This window comes from Drosophila subobscura, chromosome O, assembly GCF_008121235.1.
Source record: "Drosophila subobscura isolate 14011-0131.10 chromosome O, UCBerk_Dsub_1.0, whole genome shotgun sequence".
Taxonomy (NCBI): Eukaryota; Metazoa; Arthropoda; class Insecta; order Diptera; family Drosophilidae; genus Drosophila; species Drosophila subobscura.
In genome coordinates this window covers 9681312-9706955 of record NC_048533.1, presented here as the reverse complement: position 1 = coordinate 9706955, position 25644 = coordinate 9681312, and the positions used below count along the sequence as shown (strand labels likewise).

Here is a 25644-nt window from a genome sequence, read left to right as displayed (position 1 = left end):
AAACGGGAAAACCCAGCAGCAAAAGTGCGAGTATACACAGAAAAATTTTCCTTGGCGTGTGCACCGGGCCAAGAGCCATGGCTAAGGATGGATGGTAAGCCGGCTGTGGGGCGGGCGCTTGGCCATTAAACTTGGCCAAAATGTCAAAGCTAATAAAAAGTTTGTTGACATTATGTGTAGAGAAAATATGTTCCGGCTCGGTACAGGGATTCCTTCTTCATGGCGGGGCTTCCTCCAAACTTCAACTCAATTATAATGCGTAACTTTGTTTGCTTGGCGGAGAGAAAGTACAGCCAAAATAGGGTAAAAGGGATGGGTCGTTTGTTTATTTTGGAGTAACTAAAAAAGGTTATAGGCAGGAGTAAACAATCCAAACAACCCTAAGCTCTTTTATTTTATTTTATTCCAACGAAAATGAATTTTAAATCAATATTTATTTAGATAATTTCTTTCCGACCCGATGGCATAGAATTTTGTAAGTTTAATTGGATAGAAAATATATTTTTAGATCTTCAAGAACTCAGTCTGGTAATCTTTAAGATCAGCTGTTCATTTATACTTTTAGAGGCTCCACTGTACTTATTTGCCAATGAGCGAGGCAATAATCAATGCCTCGGTTAACAGCAGCACCAGACACATTAACAGACCAGCGTCTGTTAACAGCTGCTAAGCTAACAGCATGCGCATTGCCTAACAGAGCGGCAGAGAGTGCTTGAGCAAGAGAGAGGAGAGGCTCTCCATACGAGGCAACAACACAACAGCCGCTCAGCTGTTTTCTGGCTGCGTTGCGTGCTTTTGTCCTTGACAAGGTTTTGTTTTTTTCAAACATGTTTCATATTCTACACAAAAGTGCAAAAGAGATGGAGAAAGAGAACAAGAGGAGGGAGAACCATAGAGCTAGAGAGACAGAGAGAGAGAGAGAGAGAGCGAGAGAGACTGAAAGCGTGGGAGAGCACACAGCTTTACCGTTAGCGCTGCCTGCCTCCGTGTGTTCATTCACTAAAAAAGAAGAAGAACGAAAAAAAAAAAACACAAACTTTTTCCAAGGCGGAAACGCTTTGCGTGGGCGTGCTGCGCGGTCTGTCTGTATGTGTGTGTGTGCTGTCTGAGTGTTTGAGTGTGTACATATGTACGTGTGTGTGTGTGTGCTTTTGTATCTTCCATTTGCGTGCAAAATGCGCATAAGTTCTGTGAAATTCCAAAATTGCTTAATAGTTACGAAGAAGACAGTGAAGAAACCGCAGAACTTTCACTTCTTGGCCCATTCACCATACCCCTCAAGTAAGAGCTACATCGGGGTCACTTTTCATACCCATTAGTTTTTATAGGCTATATTATCAGGGTATAGGGTATGTAATTATGTATATCAAACTACATGAAATATAAATTTCGCTGGATCACCAGCGATGGGGAGAACTGTGTGTTTACCATATCCATAAAGCCATACTCTTTTATGTTTTGAATTCTGCACAAATATCTGAATGTATATCTTTTATCTACCCATTAATACGATGCCCAGAATATATCTCTGTCTCCTTCCTAAAGTATCCCTTAGCCGGAATCCGCTCATACAGGATTATTCCTTGGATTTTGGGGGACTTTAGCCAAGACTCAAGTGTAATTGCGTTGACCCATTACTGAACCCATTCACAGATCGCGCTTTTAATTGTCATCATTTTCATTTTAATTGTATGGCACGTGCCGTGGCCTTGGCACCCGCCCAACCCACTTCCCGCTGTCTCCCGGCATTGACCCATTCAGACCCACTTTCACAGACTATCAGCCACCCTATGCCACCCACTTGTCGTAATATTTTATGGTCCCTGCAGGAAATTATTTTTATGCGTACGTTAATTAAAACGTTGATAAATTGGTGACTCCACGCAGACAGCGCCACAAACATGATATAGCACAGGGTGTGAGCCAGAGTCTAGGTAGAGCGAATAATAAAAGCGAAATTGTGAGGCTCTAATTGGGAATCGGATTCAACGATGATAAATATTCTCAGTGGTTTTCATCTACTATAATATCTAAGATGTTTTCAACTTGAAGATTTCCATTCCGAAGCACTTTCAAAGAGAATATTTAAATGGTAGTACCTGCAACCATATTTACCCATCGCTTGTAATTTTCTAACCTTGATTTATTTCAAACACAATTCCTTTTATTATGTCTCCATTTTCTTCAAAGATTAACTTGTCAACTGGCTGTAAGGCAATACTTGTGCTCGCATTCCAGCAGAATTGTGTCATAAATAAGTTAGAAGGTTCCCCCTAGAACTCTACACTGTGTCGTATCGTGTCGTCTCCTGTCCCTTGGCTTGACAACTCTTGGCAGCTTTTGCTAGCCATGGCTAATTCCTTGAGCATTCAATGCATAACTAACTAACTAACGAACGAACCAACGAACCGAACCCATGCGCTGTCTAAGCAGATACTGTGGCAAGCACTGCGTATGGCTGATGTGCAGGGGGCTGGAAGAGCTTCAGCCGTAAGCCTGCCATTAAAGCCACTTGTAATGTGCTTTTGTTATTGCCTAATACCTGTCCTCTCGCTCGCCTCTCCCTTTGGGGCGTACAAATTGCAATTACGGATGCAGGGGAATAATTGACAGAGAGAGCCCCCAAACATGCAGATGGCAGAAATGGAAATGCAAATGAAAATTGCGAAGCTCGTGGGGCGGGGATGAGAGCCATGTCAACATCGGGTCTAAGTCCCTCAATGTCAAAGCATTAGTTCTATTGTTCAGTTTTCTGAAGACACTCGGAGGACTGTCCTCTCATTAAGTGGTTGCCAAGAGGGAGGAGCAGGAGCAGGAGCAGGAGCAGGAGCAGGACCTTCTGCAGTCTCCTTGTTGGTTGTCTCTTTGGCATTAGACGAGGTAGATCCCTAGGCATGGAGGTCCTTGTTGTAATGTTAAATAATGAGCCAAAGTGCTTGGAAGAACGAACAGAGGAAGGCTAAAGCCTTAGGGCAAGTAACACATACGCAACGGTGTACCAAAATTGCCTGCTCCCTGGCCTACTAATCCCCTCAACATGACGGTATATCCTCTGGTTAGCTATTGACCCAGTTTACTGCCAAATATGTTGATCTCCCTCTCTCTCTCTCTCTGTTAGTCTCGTATTTTGACTTGCTCTTTCTATCGCGGTAACAACTTAACTGGTTTGATTTTGTTTTGTCGCTCAGTCTGCCGCCAGCCAATTGATTTTGTCATGAAAACCGAAAAAACCAAAACATTCCGCGCTCGTGTCGATGTAATTTCTGTCATATCCCAGTCAGACACCGCACCTACACCTCCTCCTCTGTGGATTCTCTTGGCAAATAGTATCAGCCGGAAGCCGTACAAATTTGGTGCTTGGTTGTTCCTATTCCACATGAAATTTATGCGGCTGCTCTTGCCGGATGGTAGTTATATTCGTGCTGCTAATGGAGGAAGGGAGTTTGGGAGCACCTCTTGGGGATAACTACATGTAGCCAGCAAATAATATTTAAATTCGGTTCGGTTCTTTTAGTTAGTTTCACATTAATAACGAAACTTTTCTTTACAGTTCTTCTATGACTTCTACCACTCTTGCTCTATAATAGCTTGAAAACCAATAGAAAATAGACTGCTCATCCAAGTGGAATCCCCATTAAACTCTGAATTGAAAATGCAAACCCAACCACGCTGCGAGTAATCCCTAAAACGTATTCCGAATCCACTTTGGTCTGGACTCATTCAAGCCAATCCCAGGGCATTAGCTGCTTGATCGCCCATATCCATGTGTCATTTCCCTTCCCCCCTCTGTCGGTAGAGGTCCTGTGAGAACAAAAGCCACATGACAGGAGAATGGGACTCGACTCTATTATAGGCATAAATTACATTTGCCTGAAACCAGAGCAGAGAAGAGAATAGTTCAGTCCTGTCCTGTGCTGGCCTGCACATGGTTCAGTTTATGCAGCTGCTCGACCTCTCCTCTGCTCTGCCCTTCTCTCCGCCCCGCACCCATCACTCTTTTCATTTCTCTGCCTTTCCGGGCCGGGCTCTGTTTCTGGCTAGAATTTCCGATTTTCCGCGCTGTCAATTCCATTACGTATGCGCCCTGGTCGCCCCGATGGGCGTGTAAAATATGCGAATGCAATTTGCATTTGCTGGACACACACATCCTCCATCCACACGCAGGACAAAGAGTAACTAAATTTGCTTAAATGCCACGCCCCCCTTTCAACACTGGTGGGAACTCAATTAAGGCAAATGAGAGTTGAACATTTTTGTATGCGAGGGAAAATGCAAAACGAGAAACGGAAAAAGGAAAGCGCTGAAAACAAAACTATGAAAAAAAGGCGGGGTGGAGTGTTACGACCAGACAGATATCCAACTGTTGGATTTATTAAGTAAAACTAAAAATAAATAAGTACCATCTGGAGTGTCCAAGACATACTCACCTCTTTCAGAGATCTAAGAGTTAAGTTACTGCAAGACGCCTCCTTCTACCTGTTACTTAAGCGTAACAGTTGCCCGAAACACAATGAACCCTTAGACTCTGCGAGTACCCTATATTTTAAAAGCGAACTGAGCAAAAGGCAAATATTTGTTCAGTGCCAACTCAAGGATATCCTTGATGTTTGCATAGCCACTGCGAAAGAGAATGAGAGAGAGCAGGAAAAAGGATACAGGATGGTGGGAGGTGAAAAGGCTACAAAAGTCAGGCCAAAAGAGAGAGAGAGAAAAGAACTAAAACAAAATGCATCCTGCAATTATGAATGAATGCAAAAAGCCCGAGCGAAAAGGAAGTCCAAACGGGGCGCCAAAGGATGCGTATGCGGAAGCTGAACGCGGTTCTCTATGCAAATGTCCTCTCCATGGGCACACGAGAGTGTGCATGTGCATGTGTGCGTTGGCCACAATTAAAGCCCACAAGGGGCTTTACATAACATTTGAGTCGCATATTTATGACCTCGCCTAAGTGCATAGCCTTCAAAAACTGCAACGAACCAGCGTAAGGACTGTCTGTGTAAGGACATTGGAACGCGTTTTCAATGCTCACGCCCTGTCGCCGTCTCTCCCTTCCTCTCTGTCTAAGTCTGAGGGCAGTCATTACTCAACCCACACCACCACACATACAGTGGGGCACGCATACATGAACAAGCGAGAACTTGAAATGCTCATGGCCGCTCTGGGCTACACATTCACTTGCGCACAGACAGGCGGCAGCAATGCAGGCACAGTGGTAAAAAAACACCGAAGGATACTAATTGTCAGAGCAGGAACTTCTGGAGCGAGAGGAGCGTGTGCCGAAGTCTAAAGCTCCTTCTAATGAAATCATTATTAAATACCCAAACGAAATAATTATTTATTTGCATCACAACCACTGTGCAGCCTTTACAGAGTGCGCTTCAAGTGCAAGTATTAAATGTGCCTCGTTGCTCATTTTATGCCATTGCTGGGCCCCACCTCCCTCTGGCACAGCCTCCAACAGAATGCACCAGCAGCAGCAGCAGCAACAACAACATTGTGGGGCACAAAAGCACACAGAGAGAACAGAAAAAGAAAGAGCAGTAAAGAGAAGAGCAGAAGAGCGGAGAGCAGAGGGAATGGTGCCCCATTACGTCGAAGGGTAAAGCAACAGACATTCCGCCGGCAGAAAGAAAAACTACTCATAACGAAAAAGGAAGACAAAACATTCGTAGGATAAAGAGTCGCAGCGAATGATACCCTATCCGGTGTGGGGTTATTTTAATAGAAGATCGATGGAATGCTCTTGGCAATTCATAATGGGCGGATGAGCTTGGATGCTATGGCCTTTAAAATCATAAGTTTCATCCCATTTATATGGAAAATGTTAGTGCCGTCATCCCATCAAATCCATTGAACCCCTTTGCAATGTGCATAACAATCCGAAAGAGCGTGTGAGGGTCTGAGTGTGAGATTAAAGTAGAGACAGTTGAAATCCTTTTATGTGCGGCTGCTTTGCTGCTCAGCTCCGTACTTTCTTCATGTAAGCTCCTGCCCCGAAGCACTGCCATTCGATGCCGTAATTACATTGCAAAGGAGACACACATGGAGAGAGGGAGCCAGGGATCCAGTGATCCTTCGCGCAGTAAATTAAATATTGAACGAGCACGCGAGTGCCGTATGCGAATGTAATTTGCAGTGACTGAGATTAATTGGCGATAGGGTACGATACGATATGCGAGTAGTACGACGAGTGCTGTAATGGTTGTTGGTCCCCCGACCATTAACTCATTGAACAGATTTCAAAATTTATGGCATACTTTCGCGCTGCCACTGGATAAATGCACATCCAACCCATCAAAATGGGGAGGGGCTGATTGTGTTGGGTTAATGGTCGCATTATGGTTGGAATGAATGCTCTTGCAAGAGATTGATTTTGAGCAAAGAACGTGTCGTTAAAGGGGTTAAAGATATTTAGTAGCTTACTCGTATAATAGGGATATAATGGGGAAGTTGAAATTTATTTGTCGAATAGAAGGAGTTCTGTGCCTCACCACACGATATGCACTCAAGAAGACACAATTTTTAGTGACTTTGAAAAACCAGAAACTGTCACTATAACACCAAACTAAGCTCAAACTTTGGCCCTTCGAAATGTCAGCTATTTGGCCCGTGGCCCACTCCCACCGCCATCACCAACATCATCATCACCATGAATCCGCTTAGCATTTGCCAATGCATAATTCGGATGCCATGCCCCCTTGAACCATGCCACTATGTGGCATGCATAATTCATTTAGCGGCTTCTGAATATTTTGAGAGCCCAAACACTCAAATGCAACTTGACATTGAGCCTACTATGGGCCCTGGCACAGAGAGAGGGAGAGCGCTTCAAGGTTTCTTTTGCTTTCTTTTCGTTTTTGGCATTACATATCCTGTTACAATTCACTCGGAATGTAAGCGAAAAATGGGGGAAATCAACGGGCGGCCATTGAGTGAGTGGCGTGGCTTTGCATGAATATTTTCTGTATTTTTCAATGGCATTGAGTGCGTTCAGTTTTGCAGAATTTGATGACTTCAAATGCATTCTGGCAATCGAGAAACAAGCTCACATTTAGTAGGACTAGGGTAATCCTTGTTGTTGATGGCTGTCATGTCCTTGGGGGGATTTGGATTTATTTTCATGCCGTTCTCTAGCTGCACGTGCGTCCATTTTGCAATCAACGCAGAGTGCCTGATGTTGGAAAATTGTTTTGGAACAAAGTGCCTCACAAAGGAAATACCCTTTCGGTGGTCTAGACCAGGTCTAGAAATAAGTAAAATGGCTAAAGGAAGAAGACAAAATACCATAACAAACGGAATCCAAATCTAAAAATTTCTCCACTTTCTGAAACTATATTTTCACCTCCATTGTAGTTCCATATTGGATGCCCTGCACTGGTAAACTGTTTATGGTAAGGGTAAAATCTGCATTCATCTCTTGATTATTATAAATTCATGTCTCGCTGGCTGCACGCGCCCTACGGCTGTCCCCTGCCCCTACCGCTCCCCTCTTCACTCCGCCGTACAGCAAGGACAAACGAAACCCGAAGTTTCATGCCATTTTGCACACTTTATAACAACAGCGACAACATGGCATAAATAGCATCCAAACATCCGAGGAAACAAGGAAAACGCCTGCAAATTGGCTTTGAATGTTGGCCAAAAAGTTGTTAAGGGACTTTGCCATTTTATTTTTTGTTTTCGGTCCGCTTTTGGCTAACTTCTTGTCATGCCGTTTATGCAGGCAGTTAAGATCCCTGTCGAAAGTTTTTTAGTTGAGTTTCAGTTTGTTAATCCAATTGTTTTTCTTCTTGTTTTTCGCCCGAAATGTGAATTTTGGGACGATTAAATTTGGGATGAGTTTTGGGCTTATGGGCTTTTGAAAGAGGATTGGGTTTTGGATGGGTTCAAAAGGCTAAACTAATTTGAAATTCATCCTTAAAATAGTATCAGTATAAATCTTTAATCACCAATAATAATAAAGCTTTTCGAATATTTTTTCATTGCAGGTTCGTTGCCCACTAGATAACCAATATCTAATCCACTTATAAAACTAACGATAAAGCTAATAATACTACTATCTAGCGCACACAAACAATAATCAAACCCAAACCCAAAATTCGAACACTACAGACACCAGACACCAGACCCTCCCCCAAATCCCAGACACTGGGGTACCGCTGGAGCTCCCTGAGTCCCAAGTACTCGAAACAAACAACAATTTGCAGCACTCTACAGACACAGACACAATTACAGATATAGATACACAGAACAAATATCAAATAGAAAGAATATGCATATTGCTAATTAAATTATGAATAGCCTAAAGCTAATTAAGCGAAACAATGCTCGTATAACAGACACATAACCAGAATCGTATACTATATATGTTACTTATTCGTATAATCGTCTGCCTATAGCCACAAACGTACATTCAAACATATGTAGATGTATGTCAAATATTTGCGCAACAGTTTAGCTGCAAAAGGAAAACAAACACTGAAACAAAAACAGAATTAACAAAGCTAAAAACATTAAACAAATACTGAAATACACAATAGATTGCCTTGCTCGCCCTAATCCCCCTGCTCCACACGATATATATAGATGTCTGCCTAAATGTACACACACAATTTGCTGTTTAATCGCTGTCCAACCCGTAATGATACTCGCAATAATGAACACCCAATCGTACTCTGAATGTGCCTTCGTTTGTGCAACTGCAACTGCAACTGTGGCAACTGCTACTGCGGCTGATCCTGCTCTGCCCTGCTATGCCACCTATAGCTAACCTAACTCGACTCTAAATCGTGTCTATATCCAGTCTTAAGCAACTCCCCAACAACATACATACATACATATATGTAAATACTGTCTATCTCTATTCGAAGCCGCAATCGTGAGGGCACTACTATGCCTCGTATTACTCAATTTTCTGTTTGCAATTGGACTCGCTAAGGATAAACTCTTATACACACACTGTGTCCGTGAACAGATCCAGATCCGCCACGAGACACGAACTGAAATGTGCGTTTTTCCTTTCTCAACCTCAAGTTCAGCCTACAAACACACGAATTTGCATACAAATTTGAACGATTTTTCCACATATTTCTTACGTTTTCAAAAATATTTTCCAAATTCCTAAAAAAAAACAAACTATTACAAAGAAAATACTAGGCATGCTGCTGCTTGTGAACGCTTAAAATTTACAAATTACTTTAATAATACTCTTATACACCTCGTATACCACTCTTATACAACTCGTATTCCGCTATATTACTCCCTCTACTGATTTTCTACAATCTAAATAATACTCTCTCTATACACATAACATCTCTTATATACTTGCTATGCTTGCCTCTTATACAACTATTATCTATCTCTGTCAATATATTCGGAACTAGATATTTATAAATCTAAACTCTACTACAAAATTTCAAAATTATACATCTACAGCGCTACATCAACACTTATACACTTTTCATTTATCTCTAAAGCCACTCTTCTACAACATACACAACATTCTCTTATACCTTTTAACACTTCCATTGCTTAAAACAAAGACCCAACAAACCAGATGATATATCCCTTCCCACAAATGTTTGCCTCTAAGTGTCGCGTATGCTATGTTTCCATAGATTCTTTCTATATTTCAACTCTACTACTACAGATCTTATACGTTCTTCCATAACCGTTCTCTACAACTGTAATTTTCTTTGATATTTCTTTCTTTTTGTGACATGCCTTACCCCTCCGAATAGCCAACTTTTACACACCGTTTGATATTTTTGGCTCTATGTGCAATTTAATATCTAAATAAACTCCACCACCTATAAGCAAGAAACTTTAAACAGAAACCAAAGAAAATCAATTTTCAAAAGCAACTTCAAATCGCTCGCTCGTTTTATTCATCTTTAAAATCTAAGTAAACCAAAACTAATGAAAAAGATACAAAACTGCAAATAATTGGCTCCAATTGAACTAATTGTTTTATGCTTCTAATTGTTTTATGCCAAATTTCTATCAATCTATCAATCAATTAACTACGAAATACATCATCAAAATATAACCACAATCACGAAATAATTGCTAACAAAATGTCACGCGAAAATTCGCCCCGTCATGGCTCGTTCCGACGAAATCTGAACAACAGAGACTCGCCGGCCGCCGGGTCACCGGGATCGCCACATCATCAGCAATCGAACCATCAATACCACCACCAACAGCCACCGATCATGGAGCATGCCGGCGCGCCCATCTCCACCTCCGCCACAAACATAGCTACGGTCCTGGAGGATGGCGAGAACACCATTCTGCCGCCCTTGACCGGTTCGGGACCCAGTCGACAGCGATCTCTGAGGGATCGCCTTAAAGATGGCATCACCGGCAGCTTCTCCTGGCAGTAAGTCCTGATGTTTGAACCCCTCTTTATGTTCTGTCAATGCTTCTTGAAACACCTTACGTTCTGTAATTTTTATATCACATTCTTACCACCCCACACATTTTGTTAACAATCTTTTTCAGTAGAGGTCCATTTTTCAGTAGATCAAGTTACACCTGTATGAGATCTTGGTCGAGATCTTGAAGTGCATTTTTAAGCTTTTTCTTCTTAGACTTGAACTCGAATTTAGTTAGAGTCCACACGAATACCCTCTAAACGCACCAAGTAGAGCCAGTTTACACCTAAAAACACCCAGAAATCCCTTTGAGAGTCTGGTATAAAATTAAAGCACTTTGAAGCACAGCACCCTTTATAAAAAGTACAAAACTAAACTTGAAACAAACTTCCAGCTCAAATTTAGGTACAAATGTTGGTAAGTGGTGATAAACAGTATGCACAGACCTGTTTTAATTACTATGTGTGTACATAAATGGAAAGGAATTATATTATAATTATACCATGGAATTTCCATGGAAGGAAAATATCTATCAAGATGAGATCTCTCACTTAAGAGATCTTTAATCAAGGGAGTGAGCTTGCCTTTCCCTTCTTTACTGGCTTAACGGAGTAGTCTTTAAATATACTTATTGTATACAAAATATGAGGAATAAATAAATAAATTTTTTTTTTTTTCTTAAATCAATGAAAAGTTGTAAGGGAACTATTTATGGCCGGAACTATTAGCCAATGAAATGTATTACATTTTCTGACTAAACCTGAAAGTCTTCTGTAGACAACTTAAGTTCTAACACATTGCTATAGCAATTCTTTATGATTCCTCACACAATGCTGACATACTAAAAATATAAACATATGTACAATAAAACAATATAATAAAATATTACTCAGCTTAGGGGTGATTGACGTCTGAGGATGTTCGCGTATTAACAGATTCCGGAAAACATAAAGAATCGAATATGGAGAAATCGTCAGAAAAAGCGCACAAAAACAAGATCTACGTAAAAACAAAGCAATTGTGCAATTAAAATGGTAACAGACGAAACGAATCACCAGGCCATAAATCAATTGAATTTGACATTTTGATTCCCCCAAGCCCAAACCCCCTCCTGACAAAAGGAAAGGGAACACGAGCACCCAGTCGTCAGTCGCCAAAAAAACATTCAAACAAAGAAAAAAAGAGTTTCGAAACATTGCATAATTAAAATAAATAATAAGAAAACGCGTTGAGGGAACAGGTGTCTCAAAAAGGGAGCGATATATTGTGCAGTCAATGCACTTTCCCTCAGATTAAGTTAATGAGGAACGAAAGGAAAATGAAATGCAATATTCAAAGGGCGTTTCCATGAATTTTTAATAGCAATTTGCCTACTTCGGAAAATGCTTGGACACTTTTCTACTGAAAAGTATCATTTCCAAGAATGGAATATAAAACTGGTTTGCAAAAATGGCTGAAAGCAAAATTGGACTCTGAAAAAGGTAGAAGATTCCGGGAATGGCTTCAGGGTACACTTTTATACAAATTACTTTAAAGGACTATCGTACAGCGTATTGTATTTTCTCTTTAAACAACCTTGAATTAATTCCAATCTCCTCCTGCTATGAATATTTTACCTTCAGTGAGTCATAATGATCCTCAAAAGGTTAGAACCAAGGTCGTAACCAAGAGTATATTAAAGAGAGAAAAAGTCCACGTGCCATCAAAAAAATGGCTCTCTTTCAGGAAGCTAAAGTGAACAGCATGAAAACTTTGCTATTTATTTGCAAAACAATTGAAGCACGTGCGGCAAGCCTTGGGGTCATCAAACATGCCTCTTTGCCACCCACCAACCTCCCCTCACGTTACCCTCTACTTCTATACAACGTTAACCACTTTGTCCCACCAAAAAGTTCCTCTAAAGCCAGTTCAAAAGTTCTGGTTCCAGCGGCAACAACAGCAATTTTTTGGCAAATGCTTGGCCAACTTTTGGACATTTCATTTAGCAGGCAGAAACACTGAGAGAAAAGCAGTTTGAGAGGTTCAAAAGGGGTCTGATTAGAAGGTTACGGCATATTCTTTGGATACTTTGAATTCGAATGCGTGAAATTTTCTTCCAAGGGCTACTGTTTCTATCTCAAAATATCCCAGAATGGTTGCTCTTAAGTGTGATCTCGAAATTCTCCTTCACCTTAATTGAAATCATATTCAAAGAAAATATTTTTAATTTTCAGAAATAAATTAAGCTACTGCTACTGTTTTCTCCGCCAGTGTAGGGGCACCCAGTGAGGTTGCTATTTTCCCCCATCAATGCAGGTAAAAGTAAAAGTTCACTCGAGTTGAGTTATTTGCCACACGGCGTATGCGTAATATTTCTTGTTCTATAAAACTTTCACTTCATGGTTTGACCTCCCCCATCCACGTCCCATTCGCCGTCCCCTTCCAGTTCGTCAACACATCGTTGTGTCATTTTCATTATATAGAATTTTTATACAGCAGACTCTCCTAGTTGGTCGGGGCTCGGTGCTCGGGGCTCGGAGCTCCGGGTAGTTATCGTTGTTGACCTTCAAAGTTTTTTATGCCCAGAGAACAGAGAGGCCAGAGAATGGTAGAGCGGGTTTGGGGGGAGTTGATTGCACTTCTACTCAGTCGTCACTTCCCTCCTATTCTCACTTGTCTCTCACTCTTGTTCCGCCCCTCCGTCCCTTCCACTGTTTCTCTTCGCTCAATCTCCCTGCTTTTTACTCTTTGTATCCTTTGTCTCTGTCTTTAAACTTGTTCTGCAACTACACTCGAAGAAATCCATAGTATTTTTTTGACTCCCCATTAAGGCACACACTTCATTGCTAAGCCACAGTGGAAGAGAGAGCGTATTTTCTATTAGTTATATAATCATTGACGCTGCATCTTTTTGAGTGTTTAGATGAGCTTTAAAACAGAATACTAAATTTTTGTTTAGTGTATCTGCCTGCATCTGTTTGTTGGGGACACTTCCTTTAAAACACTTTAAGCCGCAACTGTCGCCCTGCGGCTGGTAATTTATAACCTTGAAACCCTTTTCGTTGGCCTTGATCGCAGATTTCGTTGTGGCCTTTTGTCTACCTGATGTTTTAAGCCTTCTCCCTTGCAGCACTGCCCCTCCTTTTGCCACTTTTGAGGCCTTCTCCTTGGCAGTGCTGCTTCTCCTTCTGTTGTTGTACTGCTCTGTATCTCTGTTTCTCCAGTTCCTCTTGCTTCTTCTGTTTGCTTAGTCTCCTTAGCCCTCTTCCGCTTAAAAGGCCTTTTCAAGTTGTTGTTTGACCAGTTTTGGTTGTTGTTTCATACCGAAAGTCAGTCTCAATCCCATTCCCAGACACAAACAGAGACAATCCCCACTCGCAGACCAGACCCCATGCCAGACACTTGAGTTACGAAATTCGTGGTGCACTTTTCGCATTATGAGGGATAAACGTGTTACATAAATGGGAATTGCTGTCTGGTGCGAGAGCCCTCCTTGATGTACACTTAGGCTGGAAGGCTCTACAAGAGCTCTTCAGTAACCAGTTTTTTTCTCAAATTTTTTGTCATTTTTTTTGTTGGTCGAACTGAGGAGAACTGTAAGGAGTAAAGGTAAGCAAAAATTGCTGCTTAAAAGAAAGATTCTGGAAGGGTTCTTAAGGAAGTCTCTGACTTTCGATTATATTAACCGAGAGTACAAATAAGATTCAAAATAAACATTCGAGTGGATCTCAGCCAAGATCTTGTCAGAAATTACTTATCCGTAAATTGCCCCTAAGGTCTCCTCATCTCAACCCTAATAATCTGGTGCAAAAAACCTAAAATCATGCTCACCATTTAAACAATTGCAATAAGAACATGTTTATAAAAATTCGACATTTGACCCCATCATGAGCGAGATCTTCAAATCAGCCAACGATTCACATGGCAAATATTCGGCATTGATGACGCCCAAACACAAAATCAATCTTTAAGTCGGCTTTGGAATGCTAATTGAAATTTCAGGAGCGATGTTGATTTTGTGGCTTTTGTTTCGCACCGAAAATAAATCATAATAAAATGATATCATAAATAAGAACCCCCAGACCAGAGAGTGGGACGAGTCCAGCCTCTAAGAGATGGTCCCACACATCGGGCACGACACAAGCTCTATTAAATTGTTGTATGGTGGGAAGTGTGACGGCTTTTGCGGTTTAGTGAGAATGAAGAGATGGTAATGGATGTGTGAGGGAATGTGTGGGATTATGATGATGATGGTAATGGATGCGTGGGGGTTGGGGACGTACTCTTGTCGTCGGCCCTGTCCTGTATAACTTATACTGACAGTGACTGTAAATAGCAGTTGACCCTGAAACGAGGCACATTCCTACCTCAACCTCTGCCTCCCTCTCTCCCTCTTCTAAATATCTGTTAAATTGTGTGCTCATGTGTGATAATGGTGGTGTGTCCCTGTGTGTGGCTGTCTAAAAGCGTTTCATGTTTGACTTTCACTTGCAGCTGTGACGAGAGCTGCAACGCTGTCAACGCCAGCACTATGACAACAGCAGCAGCAGCAAAGCAGCAGCATAAACCGAAACAACAAGTAACATACAACAAATAGCGCTAACATTCCACTTCCATTGGTTTTGCTGCTCTCTGGCATTGTTTTTGGCCATCATTTGCATCGATTGCATAGTGGGTTGCAACTGAATGTTGAAAGCATTCTATAAATAACACTGCCAGAAACGATTTAACGAGTAATGGCGAATGACAGGCAAGACCAGGACCTTGGAGCCTTCGAAAATACGACTAGAAAATAGCACATTTTATTGTATTATGATTGGCCGTGTTATAGACTTTCCAGCAAACATGATCGTTTTTCAACGGAAGGCTTACGTTTATTGTACGCACCGAATGAATATTCTGCACCACAGTGCTTATCCGAGAGGCGTTCTCGGCTGGTCCATGTTTTTGGGGCCTTGGCTGCGGTCGTGTCTGCAGCCGAGGCTTGAATGCAATGTCAATGTTGACCGCTGCAACTCCTCCTCCAGGCCAACCTCCATCTCCATGTCCACCTGCCACTGCACCCCCTGGGTGCTCTGTGTCCTGCTCTTTTCACAGATTTTCATTAGTGTTATGTCGCCGATGTCGTTGTCGTTGTCATTGATGTCGTGGCCTGTCGTTGCCAGCTGCCAGCTGGCGCCTGCCACCTACCTCCTGTCTACGGATCTCGCTTGTCCTGGGGCGTGGCAATTGTGCATTGTGTCTTGGCCCGCACCTCACAGTCGTTTGCATAACGATTATGAAACTGCGTTTAATCGAAAACAGAAGCCAAATCAAACAGAAGCCAAATCGTTACAAGGCCTGCTCTGTGGCTGGGTGTCCCACGCGGCGAATGAGCAATTCCACTTTTTAATAGGAATTAATTGCCACAATTAATTGGAAATTATTAGGCATGCAAATGGCGTTGTGTAAACACTGCTCGAGTGAGGGGCATTGGCAGAGAATATTAATAATAGATAAAATATTAAAGCGACATCCATTTCCTTAGTTATTTACATAGATTCCAATCGGTTTTTCGCATAATAAATGAATGGATGTTGCTCTAGTAATATTTTTCTCTATCTCTGCCTCTATCATTCTAAGGCTTTGTATTGTAAATCAATACCATTCCATGGCTCTATCTCCCATTCGTGGTGTGGCGCTCGTGACACTCTAATCACACTTACTAGTCTTAATCCTACCTAAATTTACAACCTTTTAATTACTATTTTCATCATTATTTACGAGCAGTGAACAATTTCCAACAATTATCACAGAACACACACGAGGCAGCTAATTTTAGTTCTTTCATTTCTACATATAGCTAAGATATATATTCCTAATTATGGGTGTACATTTGTAAATATGTATATTAAAAACCTACAACAGGTACCAAAAACTACTACATAAAATATTTCGCAATTTCATTTCTTTCGCTTTCAGTTTTCTTAATAAATCAATGACCTGTGCAGTAGAATAACTTTTGGCACTTGAAAAACACTGACATATGTACATATGCTTGTAATATATAACCCGATGTATGGTTATGGTAATGGTTTCCCTTTTCCCCCCACACACAATGCCATTGTTTTGGATGGACGGACACTTTGTAAACAATTTTCGCTTATTTCTTTTCATAAATTGCGACGAATTATAATTGCATAGCAAAAGATACACATACAGATAATATATTTGTACGTACATTATTCATGAATATATGTATGTACTCAAATGTGGCAGTAAACTTTTTTGCTTGCAAGTGGCCAATTTTTCGGGGACTTTAATGCGCTGTAAAATTCAATTGAAATGTTTATGGGAAACAAAATGGTTTAAAAAAGAGAGAGAGCGAGAGGAACTCTTCCATTTCCCGGAATCTCCAGGGAATATTCATATTCTCTTCACATTTAATCGATTTTCACACCCTTTGCCATTTGCGTACTTCAATGCCAGCTTATGCGACCCGCCATGCCAATCAATTTTGGCATTCAATCGACTCGAGACTGAGCACATATATCAATATAATTATCTGTCATTATTGTACATTACGCGAACATTGTTCAGCGCGCTATCGATAGACTTGGATCTTGTTTTGCTCGTTGTCCTTGCAACATAAAGATTTGCTTTACAAATTTATTGCTTTGGAAATTGGCCTAAACAGATGAAATTAAGCTTAGAAATGGGACTGGCTGGGGATCGATTGTCAGATGCTAGACAAGGATGTGAGTCGACCCAGGGGAGTGGTGACACGTGAACCACAGATCAGAGGCCACCATAAATGGCTAAACAGCTCAATTACTTTATGGCTCTGCTCTGGAATGATTTATTGACAGGCAGCTAAACTTCATCAAGTACTCGTATTCAGAAAATATGAATATTTTGGCTTTCCAAAAGGCGTATTCGTATTATCATTAATTTTGTGAGGGCTTTTCCCTCGCACACACCTGATCAAATTTCAGTTCCACTAATCTCTCTCTCCATATATGCATTGTATGTACGTATTTGCCTTTGACTTTGAGTTTATTTAATTATAAATACAGAACCCATTGCTTATCGCCATCAGCTACCTGATATTTGTCCGCAATTATTGGCCCAGGCCCCCGCCTCGACTCAAAGGCAAAGAAAGCCGCTCCGATCCGATAAGAGCAAAAAGAACGCAGTAGAATTTACATTTTCGCTAAATGGAAATTTTCCCAAAACCTCAATATTCGAATGTCATAAAGTTTCCTCGCACATCCAAGATTTCAGCTGTGTTTGATCTTTGTTCGAGGGCTGCTGTAGGTACTCGTGTGCGTAGATGATAGGTACACATACTCGTAAATATTTATTAGCTAATGGAAAAATAACGATTCTAGGAGAGTCTGTTTGTCACTTGTTTTGCATTAAGTTCGCCATCTGTTGCGCCTTTTGGATGGGAAAGGTTCCAGAAAAAGTGCCTGCAGATAGGGGAAAATCGTACAAATAAAATCATCAATGGAAAGTTTCCAAGTCAAGGCAGGAACATTGAAATTTGACTGCCGTTAGGGATCTTTGGTGAAGCCATATATTTTTTCTCTATGACAGCCACCTTTTCCAACCAAATTCCTTTTCCATGATTCCACGCCATTTGTTTTTCTACCAGCTACAATTTCCATGCCTTCTACCTTAATCAATGCTTCCAAAAACAACCGACCTTATCGCATAATAAAATAAGATAAACTTTAACCAAAACGTAGCGGAGTGCACGAAAAACACCAAAATATCCACTTTGTAATTGAGTTCTATAAGAATGGTATATTTCGGACAGCCTTTTCAGTAGTGGGTGATGCATCATCATCTTTTAAGTCTTGTGATTCCATTGATGGGCCATTTATAATAATTCGATTGCGTGCTCGCTGGAATCCCATTTATAATTGATGTTAGGTTCCCCTTTCCATACAATAAATAAAACCAAATGCAATGTTTACCTTTGAAGACTGACATTGACCCCAATTAATGGCGCCCCCATGCGGTGAGCAGAATGTTGATAAAATAAAACAAAAAACAATAAATGTAAATAAATTATAAATCAACAGAAGTTTGGGTTTGCTCTGAATGGAAAGAACAAATTGATTGAATGCATAATTGGAATTTAAATCGAAATAGAACTCGCAAAAAATAAATGAATATTTAAATGTGCGAGTGACAAATGTTTTGGCACGCACCTTACGCGGGGTCCCCGTCCCCCCGTGGACAACTGTCAATACGTTTGTCACTACCTTTTGACATTTTGAATTCTAAAATCTAAAATTTATCTATCGGGCTGGAACCTTTGACAGTATTTTTCGAATACAGAAAATCCATTAATGAATTGAAAAATTGAACAACAAATGGAGCCAAACAGACAAATATATGTGTATTTTGATTTGAATAACGATCTTGCTGACAGCAGCCGCAGAATCGAATAAAATTATATATTCCAAAATTAGATTTAACTGGTAATCGAATTGGAATACTCTGTAGGATACGGAAGGCGCGAAATATGTGTAAAAGCGGTGTGGTATTATGTGATTAATTTGGGAAATGCTTATCGGAAGAATAGATGAAAGATTCCATTTATTTAAAATCCAGACAGTGGAAAATATATTTCGGACATGATGGAAGTATCTTATATGGTGTATCTTATCTGTAAGATACGTTTATTAAAAAACACTTTACACGCCACATCAGTCCCATGCGGAAGCTCCCAGATAGCCTGCCATCAATTCCCTCTTCCACTTCGCAATTTAAAACCCATTAAAAAAACTCTATCCGTATCGCATTTGGGTGCAACATCCATTTCGGATTTTGGATACAGAGAGCATTCGAGAGTCCCGCCCGAAATTGTTGCACGTTTTTGCTATTTCTGTGCAAAAATTGATGGCAAATTTATTTACATGAAAATTCAAATGGCGCACCAAAAAGCGAGACTTTTGATTGAGAAAATAAAAAATAAAGCACAACTCAAAGACAACAAAGAAATAAAAATCCAATTCAAATGCGGCGACAGAGGATCATTTAGTGCAGTCATAGAAATTCATTCATTTTTATGCATCAATTCGATTAAATGGCGCAAATGAAAAGTAAACAAAAACAACAATTATCCATACAGATGCGCCGGCCATCCGAATGTGCTGGGTGTTCGGAGATCGATCCAATATGACGAGGAGTTCAATTTTGTTCTTTATACCTTTATACCCATTTTTTTTTAGGATTTAATACCCATTTTGGGAGATAATAAATGTCTACTTAAATAACACGGAAAGTGCAGGACGGACGCGGATAACCTCCGACCAAATCCCCCCGACTAAAAAATAACCAAATACCTTTACCAACTTCCCAGCCAGCCTCCACATCGAAATCGTTTGAATTTTTTCCTCATTTTAAACGAAAATTCGTATTTTCCTGTCAAGCCGGTTTTACTTTTTTTTCTTCATCTCCGTTTTCATTATTGGACCACACTCTGTGGCACTGCCACGGTGTTTGTCGTCGTCATTTGCCAAACCAAACAACTTGCAATCAATGCTGTTTCTGGCGCTGCTGCTGCCGCTGGCTCTGCTTGCTGCTGCGCCTTTTGCTATTTTTAGCAGCTGCAACAAAAAGTTGCACTGTCGAAACACTGTTGTGTTGTACCTTCCGTCATGTGCCGCAGGAAAGACAACAAAAAGCAAGTGGGGAAAAAACGAACAAAAAATGTGGAAAAACTGGCGAAAAAGAAAAATTAAAAAGTAAATCTTTGTTGCATATTCAACAGCTCCAAAAGTGGAGAGGCAGAGGGGGTCTGACGGTGGAGTCCGAGAACTCTTGACAGGTCCCATTCCCGGAAAATGGGAAAAAGTGTTCAAGCTGCAATCGGCTTGGGGGAGTAAAGATAAATTGCATTTGTTATTTAAATGAAGCTGCCTTGAAGGGCAGTTTGCTTTTAGTTTGACGGGAAAGGATAATATAAATTTGTTATGTTAATTATTGCCATGGAATACCATATAATAAGTATCTTATGGTCCTAAACAAGGGAAGAGATGTGTATACGCCTTTATTTAAGCTACAGATGTCTGGATTCCTAAGTTATGCCACCATCAAAAAATCATCAAAAAGATTTAAATGTAAGTGCCATGAGCATTGTCTAATTTATTGTATCTCAACAGATCGTAGAGCAAAGAGTATAATTACCTTTATGTGGCCAAACCCCAAAATCTATACCTTAATTTATTTATTTATGGCTTATAAAAAGCTCAATTAACATTTGAAGTTCAGATATGAGACGGAAGCAATGAGGCAGGTGTACACTAGATGTCTTGATCGGGTTGACTAACCTTTGTTAAGCTTTAGTAAACCTTTTATGAGCAATCCACGTAAATCAAAGTATGAAAATAGCTTGAGCGGACACTAGAGGTGTTGCCCATGACAATGTCTGCACGAGAGCATTCAATATATATATTAATATTGGGAATACTAAAGTAAATCATTATCCTTCGATAAATAAGTGTTTCAAGACTGCATTCCATTTTGATTTCTAATATTTATGTTGAGTATTCCCCATTGAAACCTGAATGAGACCCTGAGAGACGGGTATAGGCAGTGTTCAAACATATTTCACTGACCATTGGTCATAGTCGTAGTAGCACTGTTAGATATAGTCATAGCTAAAGCTATAGACATAGGCATGGCATAGCCATAACTACACATGCGATTTGCTCATTTTTTATAGCCCCCCAAGGCGTATCGTATTCGAAAAACATTTACATTTTCGCTCAGACAATTTATGATTGTGTAATAATATTGAAGGCTATTGAAATTATTGAAAATGTTCGAGTCCGAAAAACTGTAAATACACAAAAGAGGGAGACAGCAACAGCCTCAGAGAGTAAGAGCGAGATGGGAAACAGTCGGCCACAAAATGATGTTGCAGTTTTTCTGATTTTTGCACAAAAGTTCGTTTGTGAAATTTGCATAATTTGCAATTTGAGCCAAGTCATGCATTTTAAATGAGCTGAAAAGTGAGGCAAAGAAGGAAAGGAACGCCAATAAGAATGCTTTAGTCTATGCTTTGACGTTAGAGATACCCACTAAGTGGATATCTACCAGGACTGAAAAAGAAAAGGGAAGAACTGTTTTGCAATATTTCAGTATGATTTCAAATCTTGTATTGTTAAAATTAGAAAAGAATTATCACCACGGGAAGTGTGATCTCTTGGATCAGCGTTAACGGTTCCAGAGGTCGTCTGCCTCCTTGCCAAGTGGGTACAATGTACACCCATTTTGACAAGTACAATATACCCGATTACTATGACACTAGCAGGTATAACAAAATCAACCGTTACAGCTAAATGAAAGAGAATTCCCATGAGCTCTCAAGGTCGCATAGGAAATTCACTCCCTCCCTATATATTTTTCTCTCCATCTCTGTCTTTCGTTTAAGATAAAATGCAGTTCACCTTACGGTAAATTCTCTGGGCAAAAGCTCTTTGACCTTGGCAATAATTTCCTTATTGGGAGACGGTAAACGGACCGGTCGGTCGGTAGGGGGGGATATCTTTAATTGCAGCACTTTCACCCCCTTAACAATGACCTACATTAAAGTTGAGGAAATGAATTCCTGCTACTGTTGATGTTGCTGTCCGTTAAGCAGAGAGTGCCGCAGATCTTAAAAGCAAATATCAAATAATTACAGAGCGGCGCAATACGGCAGCGTCACATGTCGCATGAGTAATTTAAATGAAATTACAAAGTCGCCGCAACTGAATAACCTCCAAAAACAGAAACAAACTCAATAAGAAAAATGGCAACATTTGGCAAACAAAGCTTTTGATACCCTTTAATCTGTCATTTCTATCATTTCATTACTGATGAAATGACAGCTAAATGATATACTGATTTCATCTTTTGGGGTCGGAGATTCTTCAGCAAACTTTTCTTACCGCTATGAAGGGTATTGAAGAAACAGCAATAATTGTATCGCAATTGCAATTCGAAACAAGTTCATTGCACATGCGCGCCCCGTCAGCCACGCCACGTTAGAAGAGAGCTTTGATCAAAACTTTGTTGCCAGCAACATGTGTCCAAGCACACACACAGCAATGACAAAGCGGCGACGGAAATAAAGCCAAAGCCCCAACTTGGTGAACTGGCCCCAACTGCAACAACACAAACATGTTTATTGCAGCACATGTCGCCAAAGAGATTCAACCGAGAGATCGGTAGGGAGAGAGAGAGAGAGCGCGTTAAAGCCAGGCGGCCAGTCCAAGTTGCATTGATGCAAGGTAAGGTGTGTGGTGGCTTATTACATACATACATATGTATGTATTTTCGAAAAAAATTTCTATGGCGATCTTCTTTGGCATTCTCATAGAATGCATATAAGCAGATGGTAGTATTCATTAAAATATTTAAAGGTTTTTGAATTTTTGAGAGCCATATCCATTCTTTGTCTCACTCCATTGTGTCAATTACCGTGAGAGCGCTGTCTCTTAATATCTCACCTGTATTTATTCCGCACTTGAGCAGGCAAGCCGAAAACAAAGACGAAGAGAGAGAGAGAGAGAGAGAGAGCAATTAATAGCATAATTTACACAAGTCTCTGCGTCGTCGTCGCCGTCATCGTCGGCAGCGATCGGTTAATTCGTTTCGTTGTTGCTTTTTTGGCCGTCGTCGCAGTCGTCGTCGCCGTCGCCGTCGCCGCTCTGCCTGACTCGACTTTCTGAGACACTCCTCACCGTAGAAATTTTCGTTCGATCATTTTAAGTTTTTCATTTGCAACGAACGGAACACCGTAGCTCCCGATCTCCCCTCCAAAAATAAAAAGCAACACAACCCCAATTGAGAGTCGGCGCCAAACGAAATCGAAAGAGTAATCGAAACAGAAGCAGAGTCTTTTACAGCTCTTCCGCTCCACAAAACAGTTCAACTGGAGATAAAGTAAAAGAAATAAAAAAAGCCAAGAAGTCGAGCGACAAAAAACGCGCGCGCGCATTTGTGCTAAATAATACAAAAATAAAATTTATGAAAAGTGCAGCAGCCAAAGCAGAAGTCACGAAGAAAAATTGTAAAAATTATATTATTGTTGAAAAATGTATTACCGTTGTGTGAGTGTCTCCTCGGTGTGTGGGTCTCATGAAAAATATGACAATTGCAGTTGATGTCTGTGCTCATTTTCTTGGTTGCTTATGTCCGTTTTCCGCTGCCCGTTTACCGCTGGATACTAACCGCAATTGTGGTATTTCATTCCACGCTTTAGCATTTAGCCGAAGGAAATTATACAAATTTCATTACACACCAAAATTGCATTTGAGCAGCAATCTTTTCTAATGTTTTTTAACCCTGAGGCACAAAAAGAAAATGTTATTCAGGTAAAATGTCTTTTAAAAGTGCAGAAAAGGTTACTCAGGTAAAATGTCTTTTAAAAGTGCAGTAAAATAGAACGAAAAGGAAACCTAGCAAATCTGCAGTGTCAAAATTGTGTGAATGTTTGAATGCAACTCCCAAAAACGGAAATACATAATACTAACCCAATGAAAACGAAAAATCCACAGAATCCAGCAAATTGTCTACTCTTTGTCAAATGTCCAAAGAGTCAAAAGAAAGAGCTAAACTAAAGCATAAATAAATAAATGAAAAAATAATCGAAATCATTCTTTGCGAGTGTGTTGCGGTGTAAAAATCAACGAAAGTGCAAAGAAAGTGCAATTAATCTCGATGAGAAATGTGACTAACAAAATCAAAGAAAATCATTTGATAAATCCCGTATAAATAAGAGGAGAGCGAAGCAGACATACCCAAAGACAACGATCAAGGTAAACCAACGGTTAAATAATTGTGTGTGTGTGTGATGCAAGAAGTAAAAGGAAGCTAATTACTGCGCTTGCAATTTTGAGAGCAGGCCTGGGTTAAATTAAACCTAAGACGACGAGCCTCTCTCTCTCTCTCTGCATGTTTCTCTCTCCCTTTGCCTAGTCGCTCTCTCTCTCCATCTCCCTCTTTTGTGATTGTGTTAGGCGCGACTTGCGGTTTCTTTGGCTTGTCTCCCTTCTTCTGTGCTTTGAGTTGGGGCAGTTTGCTTTACCGTTGAAATTGTCCTCTCCTACAGCTTAGTGTTCCTCCGATTCTCTTGTTCTTTGGTTTCTGCATTTGGCTTACATTCACTTTTATAGGAATAAGAGAATAGGCAGTATTACAGTCAAACTTCTCTAACATATACATACACCCGAAAGCTCAAGCTTTCCCACTCGTTTCATTTTGTGCCATCAACATTATTTTTCATAAGAAATTCCACGCCAGTAGAGTTTTACTGTATACGACTGTGTTCTTAAGCACTTTTGCCTGCAGGTCATGACATTCAAAGCCAATCCTCGTCCATTCTTCTACTGCTATTTCTTCTTTTATGAGCTTGTAATATAGGTTTTTTCTGTGGTAATTTATTACAATGTGAGGCCAAACAACGAAGCTCTAATAATAAGAAACAAAAAACAGCTGACCAGCACAAAAAACTTGGCCAACAATGACGAATACGAATACGATAAAAAAAATCAACGACCAAAGACCTACGCCTAATTTAAGGTCATCAGCACAATAAAACAACAGCAAAAACAATGGCAACAGAGGAAAAAGAAGAAGTAGCAAAAGGCAGTAACTGTTACTAGAGATGGGCAGGGTCAAAGATTTTCAGCGAAGCTACATTTCGTGACTGCAATAAATACAACACAGTACCTATGAACACCTCCGTTCTGACAAATATGTACATACATATGCTCATATCTAAGTATTCACTTGCGTGAACAACGCTGCCATCTCTAATAATTACATACCCTCGAAAAAAAAGTTCAGCCGGCACAAGTTTCACTGTCTGTCGCTGACGTCTTCGTCTACTTCTACTTGGTTTTCGTCTTCTGTCTTTGTCATTTCTGATTTTCTGATTTCGTCTATGGCCCTACGATGCCATTTGTGTGGAGAATTAAAAGGCAACCAACGGTGTTCCAAAAACAAAAAAGTAATGAGCGCCCTCATAAATACAGTTGGTTTTTCCCCCCTTCCGAAATCTCATGTGGCTTTTCGGCTTGACCTGCTAAGAGTTGCGTGGCCATACAAATTGAAAGGAAAACAAACAATTTGATGAGGTTGGAGGCAGAGGCGGAAGGGCTGCCAAAAGTTTCAAAATTTTTAATATTTCGCATAAGGAAAAACAACTATGTGTCGGCATTCCACTGAGAAAGGGGGTATAATCGTAAGAGATTCACGATCTTGCAGACTGTTTGGCGGCTGTTCTGCCGCTTTTTCGTGAAAG

The 25644-nt window shown here is 40.5% G+C and overlaps 1 protein-coding gene across 15 annotated transcripts in view; it reads left to right on the top strand.

The window, feature by feature from the left end:
- The window catches only part of LOC117897485 (TLD domain-containing protein 2), an 81726-nt gene that overhangs the window by 2864 nt on the left and 53218 nt on the right, over window positions 1-25644 (top strand). For 5 of the 15 annotated variants that reach the window (XM_034806352.1, XM_034806354.1, XM_034806351.1 and 2 more), the window contains exons 1-2: window positions 23109-23409; window positions 23897-24157. Coding sequence is in view for 4 of the 15 variants with exons in the window: in XM_034806366.1 (XP_034662257.1) it covers window positions 10077-10381 (305 nt within the window). In the remaining 11 variants the exon portion in view is untranslated. Of the gene's footprint in view, window positions 1-9740; window positions 10382-23107; window positions 23410-23896; window positions 24158-25644 lie in introns of those variants that run through there. The other 10 variants (XM_034806363.1, XM_034806359.1, XM_034806357.1 and 7 more) reach the window with 5 other exon arrangements.